Source organism: Sorghum bicolor, chromosome 5 (genome assembly GCF_000003195.3).
Source record: "Sorghum bicolor cultivar BTx623 chromosome 5, Sorghum_bicolor_NCBIv3, whole genome shotgun sequence".
NCBI classification, from domain to species: Eukaryota; Viridiplantae; Streptophyta; class Magnoliopsida; order Poales; family Poaceae; genus Sorghum; species Sorghum bicolor.
In genome coordinates this window covers 63,286,160-63,296,565 of record NC_012874.2, presented here as the reverse complement: position 1 = coordinate 63,296,565, position 10,406 = coordinate 63,286,160, and the positions used below count along the sequence as shown (strand labels likewise).

At 44.6% G+C, this 10,406-nt stretch overlaps 1 protein-coding gene across 1 annotated transcript; it reads left to right on the top strand.

Annotated features, from left to right (window-relative positions):
- On the top strand, positions 9,427–10,406 carry LOC8062635 (dirigent protein 1). The gene is made up of 2 exons (XM_002450942.2): positions 9,427–9,599; positions 9,916–10,406. Exons 1-2 carry the CDS (start codon positions 9,427–9,429, stop codon positions 10,277–10,279), a joined length of 537 nt encoding a protein of 178 aa, XP_002450987.1. The 3' UTR covers positions 10,280–10,406.

Below are 10,406 nucleotides of genomic sequence, written 5' to 3'. Positions count from 1 at the left end.
GGGAAGGAAGGATCGCGTGGGGGAAGGAGCGCCTATTGTGTGATTGACGATGCGGCGAGGGATCGCATGTATGGGCAGACGAACGAACCAAAATAAAGTTGCACCAAAACATGTCCACACTTTATTCTTTTTAGTTGTAGTATGTAGTAGAGTAGTAGAAGATTGACGTCGACAATGCCATCCTTACCCTCAAGACGAAGCGCCGCAAGCTCGCCAAGTTCTGGCAGCAGGTCTGTCTCCCCCTCCCCTGCCGTGGCACCCTGCCCTATCTTGAGCTACGGATGGTCCGTCGCCCTCGCTGGTGTCGAATTCTGGCCGTCCTCACTCACTGGCAGATTTTTAGTGGTGGTTCTAGAGAGGTTTGTACAAGCGATAGACAGTACCTGTTCGACAGTACAAAATAAGAATTCTACAAGTGGTTTCTCGAGAACTGCCTGTGTTAAGAATTTACACTATCGATTGGCTTTGTAGCGCCGCCGCCTGTGTTAACTATTTACACTATCGGTATGATTCGTTTCTAAAAATGTGTTACACAAGTAGCTTTATAACAAATCCGCTGGTTGAAGGTCATTTACACTGGCGGGTTGTATAGACTAGCTGTCTCTGTTAATATTTTTTGCATAGGCGTACGCTTATAGAGACCGTCAGTCTAAATGTTTTTTAAAAAATTCAAATATTGGTGCCATATATATTTATACCCACGCTATGTATATCAGAATTTCATGTTTCCTCAGAGCATCCAATTTTTATAAATTATGGGCTCATAAGAAAGATCATATTCAAATATTTCTCCATGATGAACAGTATCCAATGGAGTTGCAGATCACAATAAATCCTAGTGCATCACACCTAAGTGGTGAACAATTCCGCACATCATTGTAAATGATCCCATGAGTACTAGTCTAGCTAATAATACTCATTGTTCAGCTCTAGCATGTCAATATCTATGAGATCTTGGTACTATAGTTTTGCTAACTCACCATCGTGATCAAAATATTTTCCATCCTTGTCAATTATTTCTTTGAGGACGAAACAGCAATATTCATCGTAAATGTTCATGAGATCTTCATCCAAAACATGGTTATCGGTTGCATCAGCACAGTTGTATACATGCAAAAAAAGCCATCGCACATTAACATGCTAACCAACATCAAGATGGCATCAGTAATGACCTTCACGTGTGACATTACTTACTTTCTTAGGGTTGTTCGTGTATCGACCGTTGTGTCTGACAAACTCACACACATAGTACCCACAATGCATTGATCCTAGTGCTTGCTTGTGACACTATATAACAAATCAAAAGTAGTAATAAGTGCTTGTTTCAAGTATTATATATAGTAAGTGCTTGTTTGAAGTAGCATAGTTCAACTACAGGCAAAGGGACAAGATATATCAAGCAACCAAAAGAGTATTTAATTTGCCCCTTGCCCAATTTCCATTCTTAGCAATACATATTGACATATTCACCCCTTCAATTGGGAACGCGGGGCGGCGCTCTCAGCTACTCCACGATAGCAAAATTATTTGTGGTCGTTGGATCTCATGTTTTACGGCAAGATTTGGTCCAAGACTCTGTTTACGGTGTGCTTACGTGTGATATTCTAGAACCATCGTGCCATACGGATCTCCAAAATATCTCTCTCCACCTCCCACCCTCGCGCTGAGTAAAAAAAACCCCGAGTAAAAAAAACCCGACCTCTCCTCTTCCCATCTTCTCGTCCCCTCCGCCACCTTCCCTCCTTGTCCAGCCACCACGGCGCGACCAACCGCCGCGGTGGCCTCCTCCTCACTGTTGTCCAGTGCTTTACGTCGGCGGCAGCTCCGTTCTCCCCCGCGTCGCACACATCTCTCTCCACCCCGCTCCTGATGTGCAGCGTGGATGGGTCAAGGCCATGGCATGGCTGGTGCAGAGCAGAGGCATGGCCTCGTCCCCTCCGTCGCCATCCCCTCCCCGTCCGACCTCCACCACGGCGTGGCCAAGAGGTGCGGTCGCCGCCGCCTCCCTACTTCCTGTGCTTTGCGCCGGCAGCGGCTCCGCTCTCCTGTGGGCCGCACATGTCTCTCTCTCTCTCGCCTACTCCTGGTGTGCCTCAGCGTGGATGGGTACCAACCATGGCGTGGTCGGCGCAGGGTAGAGGCATGGCCTCCAGGTCGCTCGTCCTCATGCTCCCCCTTCCTCTTTCTCCCACTGTGGCCACACATGGTGGCTGCACCCGGTGCAGATTTGGGCCTGGACGGTGCCAGGATTGGTAAAGATTCACTACTACAATTTGGAACACGGGGCTGCGCTCTCAGCTACTCCAAGATAGCAAAATTATTTGTGGTCGTTCGATCTTATGTTTTACGACAAGATTTGGTGTGAGACCTGCTTCTGTTTCCTCTTATTTTTTTATTTTTTTTTCTCTATCTGATTTCTCCTAACATTGACTATGAATCATGGTCTATTGTTTGCCCTATAATGCCTATAGCTCCAATGTTTGCCTTCTCTGTGTTCATCTCTGTGAGGATGGCACCAATTGTCAGTTGCTGCCTCACTATCGCTATTACAAAGGTCCTATAATCTCTCCGGTTAGCTCCATAGGAGTGTGTGGGTCTGCTATTTTTTCCCTTCTTGAGCCTATGATGAAGATCCCATACCCATTGCTAAAGAATATGATCTGATGTTCATTACCTTGTGAGGTACTAGGCATGACCTTCTACTTATGTTATGCAATTTCTGAGAGTAACCCAGTTGTCAAGAATGCCTTGAGGCTCCAAGTTGATGAACAAATGATGATCGGTATGTTTCTGAGGCCTCTAAAATATTTTGTCTTCCTTCTACACATCCAGTTGTATGTGCCCCCAACTTGAGCTCTTGCCTCTTGCAAATGATGGTATTCTCAGTGCGTGTCATTGTGCCAAACTACAGGAGATCAAATGCTACCATTTTTTATACGTATATGAAGCTGCTCTTATTTGCTATATTCTTCTATTGGTAAGTATTTAGAATTTATACCAAAATGTAAGTGCTCCTCAAGAAAAGTTACATGTCAATTGACAAGTATCTTTTCTAAATTGTGTAGTTGTCAATGTAAATGTGCTTTGCAAACTTATTCTAAATATTTGTGGTGTGACAAGAAAAAAGACCTCTGTCTGCAGACTGGATACAGTTCTTTCTTATTACTTCTTCTGGTATAATAAATGATGAACTTGGTAGGATCACATTAAGTTAATGCCAAATTTACAGTCTATTCTTTAAAATTGATGCTAAATCTATTTTGTTGGAATTCAGAATTCCAAATGGAAACAGATTAATGCGTTCCATGATCTACTCCTGCCAGTCCAGTAGTTTCTTCTGTAATTTCTACATGTCCTGTGCAACTTAGCCTACAACTTACATATTTAGTTACTATCAGAGGTTCAATGGTATTCTCAGCACATGTCATTATGCCTAACTACAGGAGATCAAATGATGCCATTTTTTTTACGTATATGAAGCTACTCTTATTTGTTATATTATGTGGTCACCTTTAAAGGGAAATATTTAGTATTGATACACTTTTATGCTATTCTGAAGATGTGGCCGGTTGCAGAGAGTCAATAGTTTTGCAGCTTCCTAAGTGAGGCCTTCCCTTTCTTCCCTGCTATTTCTTTGTTTTACTTTTTCTTGAAGAACAACTGGAGGGCAATGCATCCAAAAAGGTAGAACGACCACTCTTGGTAAGGAAAAACTCTTTCAGTGTAAATTTTTTAATATCTCTAGGTTTTACTATGTACTCTAATTGACACATTCTATTTCTGCAATACCCATCTGATGATAATAAAGAGGTCAGAAATGTTGATTCTGCTACTCTAATATCTAGATTTGTATTTTAGAATACAAAATGATTCCTACTCGCTTTAGAAAGTAGTATATATTAATTCCGTAATGCCTTTTGATTTGCAATTGTTTTGGTTCTCCTCAGCTGGTAGATAAATTATTAGGCACTATTCGGATAATTAGTGCTCCTCAAGACCAGCTACATGTCAATTGACAAGTGTCTTTTCTAAATTGTGTTATTGTCAATGTAAATGTGCTTTGCTAACTTATTCCAAATATTTGTGGTGTGACAAAAAAACCTCTATATGTCTACAGACCGGATACAATTCTTTCCTATAGCTTTTTCTGGTATAATAAATGATGAACTTGGTAGGATCACGTCAACCGCCATATCACTACTACAGAAATATTTAACCGTGGCGGGCAAAACAGGTTAACCGTGGCGGACACGGCAACCGCCACGGATGAAAGGCCACGGTTAATTGTTGCCTTAACCGTGGCGGTTGTCCAACCGCCACGGTTAATATATTAACTGAGGCGGCCGCTATTAGAAAACCGCTTTGGTTAATGGCTTTAACGGAGGCGGCCTTTATAACGCAACCGCTTTCGTTAACATTTTAACCAAGACGGTTCTTTTTAAAATGCCCGTCTCCTTTAATAAATTAACAGAGGCGGTTTTTGTAACTTGCCCGCCTCCTTTAAGTGTATCCAGAGTAAAAAAAAATCTCATTTCAGTTTATTTTCAAATTTGAATCCAAAATTTGTTAGGTTGAAACATATACAAAGCAAAATACATATGTATAAAGGATGACCACATTGAATCTGAAATTTGCTAGATTGGAACATATACACAGCAAAAGACATAAGGATAAGCACATATATTACATCCATATATGTCATCTTTATCATTCCACGGTCCATGCATGTCACAAACTATGTTCATATTACATCAATGTACATAATGTTCATAAAAAGCACATCTAAAATAATGTTCACTCAGAAATATCCGGCAACCTATAGTCGTTCATATCTAAGCCGCTGGTTCTCTAGTTGCGTAGCTTCTCGAACCTCTCTTCTGTCGCTAGCTCGCTCCCGATATAAAAGAACTGTCCGTCAACATGACAACATTGATCCGTGACAAACTTACAAATGTCAGCTACTGTTTGTGTGATGTTCCTTCGATCAATTGTTTCTTTTTCCCATCAATTTTGGGATTTCTGCAGCTGCCTCCAGCTATTGTTGAATTTCCCGCAAGCCCTGAGGTACTCACAAGCATAGTACCCACACAGAACAGGTTGCTTAGCGCACTGCATGCATGTATGATGAAGGTAACACATGAGAATTATGACTGGTAGTAGTATCCCTACAAGACAACCATCAATAGTAGTAGAACTAGAGGCAGGCGGAGTAAGTACCAGGAAGTCTCGCCTCACCACCAGTTTGTGGCCATACTTTTGCTTGTCTTTCTCAGACCTCCGATCATAGCAGTTGGGGTCTTCCACGTACTTTCGGTAAGCACTGTATGAAAACTAGTGTCAACAACAAATTTCATACGTACTTTGAGTGCATGAGGTGTGTCGTCACTTACTATCGCAGGATACTTTTGAAATGCTTGTATCCTTCTTTGTTCGAGTGTCGTGAAGAGTCGAATACGACAGCCTTTCCATCCTGAGGATAGATCATAAATACAATCCAGTGGCCCATGGCGCCCAAGCTGTACCATTGAAATAATATTCATCTCAAATTTTCAAATATAACAAGTGACAAACCTAGTAGCTATTGTAAGTATCGTTTTGACTTACCCAAACTGGTGGGCGGCAAGAATGCAGCCATTTCCCCTGATCTTCTTCATGGCTTCTAAGACATATTGTCCCTTTCTAAATTTGATCTCTCCTTGCATCAAGTTCTGAGCTAGCACTCGCTCCATCCCCTTCAGCTTCACCAGCCTAGGATCCGTGTCTGGTATATCAAAGCCAATGATGGCTCTTTGAGAGATATGCATAGGAGATAGGTAGATAATATCTTTATCTAGTTCCTTGCACACATATGATTGCATCCTGCAAACACAAATTGTCGTACAAGCTTTTTAGCTTGATCATAATGAATTTGCATACCTACAGCAATGCAGGGTTATAAAACTTACAGGGCAAAAAGAGTGACTTGGGCGACATCTATATCCTTGCGCCGCAGTAGCCTACACATGTCGTGAAAGACAACAGGGCAATAAGCATCCTCATCCAAGTGGAAGTACTCCTTGGGGACCCTCACAATGAACTCCTTCACGCCTAATTTTGCCGCTTGCATATACCAGAGATGGAACCTCCGAACTGCCCATGGCTCCTCCTGAACGAGCTGGCTCAACGACAACATGAACTTGCCATTCTCAAAGTTATCCGGGCAATCTGGAGAAAGAGGCCAAATTGACGGCGGGGTTCACTCCCTATAATCGATACAAGAAGTCTGTTAGCATTATCGAAGGTCACATAATCTATTGGCTAGATTTAGTTGCCATTAGCGCATATACCTTTGGAATGTTGTTGTGTACTGATACTCTTGTGCTATTCTATACACCGCCCATTCCATCTCTGTTAGTTCAGCAGGTTTGTCCCCCTCTTCTTCTACAACCTTCTTTGGCGCAGGTGGACATTGTGGTTTGCCTTGGCTTGGAGGCGGTGTGTCGTTGCCCGGTGCACCCCCTGAACCACCTTGTGATGGGTTACATCCAGGACTACTGTCTGGTCCGCCAACATTGTTGTTACCCTCGCTTCCATTGTCATCATCGTCGTCATCACTTGGGCCACCTGGAGGAGACGATGATGGTCGCGAGGGCTGAGATGCTGGTGTCGGCATTTCTAACAAAATGTCTGCCTTGTTCCAAAGCACGCGCGAGCCTATAGTTCCGCCAATCAACCTAACTCCATCTTCAGTCGAAAAGTCAAGTTCATCCTCCTCATAGTCATTGTGTGTCCACACCACATCCACCAAGGCATAGTCGGGCGGGATGGGCTTGCCATTGTACATGGCTTTAGGGTTATGCGGTTGTACCATTCCCTGTGCCACATCCTTCTTCCTCCCCGACCTACCCCAGGGCACCTGAAGCGTACATAGTGTTTGCACCACGATCTCATCGACTGGGTTCTTTTGGAATTGTGAGGTACGCATCACCATTTGTCCTTGTACGATGGCTTCACCCTGTCGTGGTAGCACACTTGCCTGTCGAAACATCTGCGCCCTCAACTCTACCATCTTCGGGTCAGTGCTGGTGAAAGCATCTTGTATCGTCCCCATGACTATTTCTCTCATGGCCTCTTCTTTGTCTTTCTGGAATATCTCTTCCTTGTAGCTCTGCCTAGTGTGGTAAGAGGCAGCGTCGGACTGCCATGATTCTACATTCTTCCAGCTCTGCCTCGAGGATACTCCCCGAACGCGGCCACGGTGCTCGGGGTTTCCCAGCGCCTCAGTCAGTTCGTCGTGATCCCTGCGAGGTTGGAACTCCCCTCGTTCCTTGGCCGCCTTGATCACGAGCAATGCCTTCTCTGCCTCCTTGGTCTGTGGCTCATTGTACTTGTTCCTTCCTTCCTTTAGCTTCTTCGGCCGACGGGCATAGAAGAAGTCACGTGCTCGCTCGTCAACTCCTTCGAACGGATTATCCAGCCCGGCCTCAGCTGCCTCCCTTTCCTCCTGTCGCCACTTCGGCCTCTTAGCGGCGTACCCTGTCATGCCCACGCGGTGGTGGAGCGTATTCCGCTTTGCAAGGTCAGTGAACTTCTCACACTTGGCCTTTGCTTCTTCGGTACTCACTTTTTCGACGAACTCCTCCCAGACATGATGCTTGATGAAGTTGTAGTCCTCAAAAGGTGTCTTCCCTTTCTGCACATAGTTCTTATTGAGTTTTGACCTCAAGCTGCGAAGTGCTTTGCCCGCAATAACCATAGCATGCCCCTTGTAAAGATCTTCATTGAATTGGTCCCGTGGATATTCGAACCGCTTCTTCACATCGCTCCACACTTTATCCTTGAGGTCCTCCGGGACTTTTCTCCAATCCATACAAGTGTTCGGCACATGCTCTCTGACTAGACAGGAGCATTGGTTGCTGAAGACACCGATCACAGTAAGTGGCTCTAAGGGCTCTCCATGTGGCCCTATCTTGGTTATGACATGCACCTTCTTGCTCACCTTGTGTCCCCCATGTTGGCCCCTTTTTAGGCCAGACATCTTGTCAATGGCGGTGTTGGTTGAAGTGCTCGGGGTGGGAACGGAGGCATGCCCCTCCTCTGCTGCCTTTTCTTCCCTAGGGAACTCCAAAGCCATAGGAACCACTGGTAGCTGGATAGGAGAAGAACGCACATTAGTTTCCTTCTTTAAACAAGATCCCCTTGCATTGTATTACTTGATTACTTACGCGGCCCTCTTCACTCTGTGCTGTGGTGCGTGAATTCCGTGATGAAGGCCCGTCTTTTCTGGCGTATAGGTCGGATCCTGTTCTTCCTCCGTTCTACCTTTCTTCTCTGGCCTTGGTGTTAGCACCTCCTCCTCGTACGAGGTGTTGTCGTCTGATGACGACGAGCCTTCCTTATAACTCGATGCTGGGCTTGGCTCGCGCCATTCTCCAGCACGCTCGACCGACATTGGAAGCTATGATGAAGATATAGTTATACGGACATTTCACAATTATATGAAGATGATATTATGTACACATCTAAAAACATATATAATGCAATCATGACTAATATATTCATCTGAAAACAAGATTACATCATTTTTCATGCTAGTATGGTACACATTAAGAAAATTACAAAAGTGTTTAAGAAAATTACAAAAGAGTTTAAGAAAATTACAAAAGAGTATAAGAAAAATACAGAAATGTAGAATAGAAAAAAAAATCATTTACATATTTGGCTCAGATTTGCCCCTGTAATCACATCGCTTCTAAACTGGTTGCTTGTATTTGGTATACAAGCCATCCTAGTTTAGCGGCTCACAAGTAGAGGGGCAATTTCATCATCATAGCCGTTGCCTCAGCATAAAAAGTATCACATCATTGCATATGCCACTGCCTCAGCACATTTTTAAATTTTTGAATAGTTCATAATTGCACATGCCACAAAATAAGCTCAAAATTGATGAAAGCATAGTACATCCAACTAAACCGAGGCGAGTAGTTATTATTATTATTATTATTATTATTATAGCTTATCTTTTTTTAGCTGGTGCTCTATTCTCTCGCACCAGCCACGAGATGTACGTGCTTCTGTTCGTTTTTTCATAATAAATCAGCGAATAGTACTTTTAGCCATATCTTTTCAGACCAGCGAACAACCTAGTCATTTGGCCAGGCCAGGCTGTTGGCTCGGCCACGCTGGCCAGCTGGTTCTAGTGGCCGTGTATATAGCTCACCAATGACGCCAAAGCTGCAGGAGCCGGTGCAGGGCTGGTTCCTACATGTGAACCAATCAGCCCCTTAGCAGCCAGGCTGCTAAATAATAGGGTCTTTTTTTTTCTCTTTGTGTTAATTGCTCTCCTACACTTGTTGTATCTTAATTGGTGCTCATATTAATATGCATGTCTTCCCCTTCTCCTTTCTCCAAACACAACATTGCTTGTCACACAGAAAGAGCCCTGCCATGGCCGCTGCTCGGTGCCCTTCCCTTGTTCTCATGCTGCTACTGTCCTGCACCTGCTACGGCGCCGCGTCCGCCGCGGCGGACGGCAAGCTGATCCACCTCCACTTCTACTTCCACGAGGTCAGAGCCGGCGCCCCCAACGCCACCGTCGTCAGCGTCGTAAGCCTGAACAAGTACGTCTCATACATATCGTTGACACTACTGACCACGCATATTATATATATACAAGTGCTATTCTACACCTTAGGTGTAGAATACTATTCTACACCTTAGGTGTAGAATACTATTCTACACCAAACTGCTATACTGAACATAATTCAGTATTGTTCAATACTCGTGTTTCAGTATTGTTCAGTATTTCATAGTCCTGGGTGTACGACCGGATGATACTGAACGTTCTTCAGTATTGCTCAGTATTTTTTTACTCAGTACACTTAGGGTGTAGAATAGCGCTACCATGTATATATATATATATACACTAATTTAAAGCAAGAGCGCGGGCGCGTTCGGGGACGTGAAAGTCCTGGACAACGAGCTGCGTGAAGGCCCGGACCCGGAGTCGCGGCTAATCGGCAGGGCGCAAGGCTTTGGGGTGAACGCGTCACTGGACGGCTCCAGCTATTTCTCGGCCATCGACTTCGTCTTCTCCGGCGACGACGGGGAGTACAGCGGCAGCACAGTGTCGGCGCAGGGCCGGTTCGACCCGACGGGGAGACGCACGGATGAACGCAGCATCGTGGGCGGCACCGGCAAGCTCCGGTTCGCGCGAGGGTACATGACCAGCCGGATCCTGAGCTCCACGAACTCCTACCTCGTCGCCGTCTTCGACATGTACTTGACCCTCGCCCACTGATCGTCAATTATTCCGCCTTGCTTTCGAAACCAACAGAGATGTGTTCAGCGTCTAGTTTATCTGTTGTGTGAGTACAGAGTATGTGGGTTGTAATCGTCTAAAGTTGTACCGGAACAAATAAAAAAAA

Excerpts from the sequence above, each read along its gene's own strand:
- LOC8062635 (XM_002450942.2), top strand. The coding sequence starts at position 9,427 with ATGGCCGCTGCTCGGTGCCCTTCCCTTGTTCTCATGCTGCTACTGTCC. Across the intron at positions 9,600-9,915 it reads AGCGTCGTAAGCCTGAACAA|CAAGAGCGCGGGCGCGTTCG; the intron begins GTACGTCTCATA and ends ACTAATTTAAAG.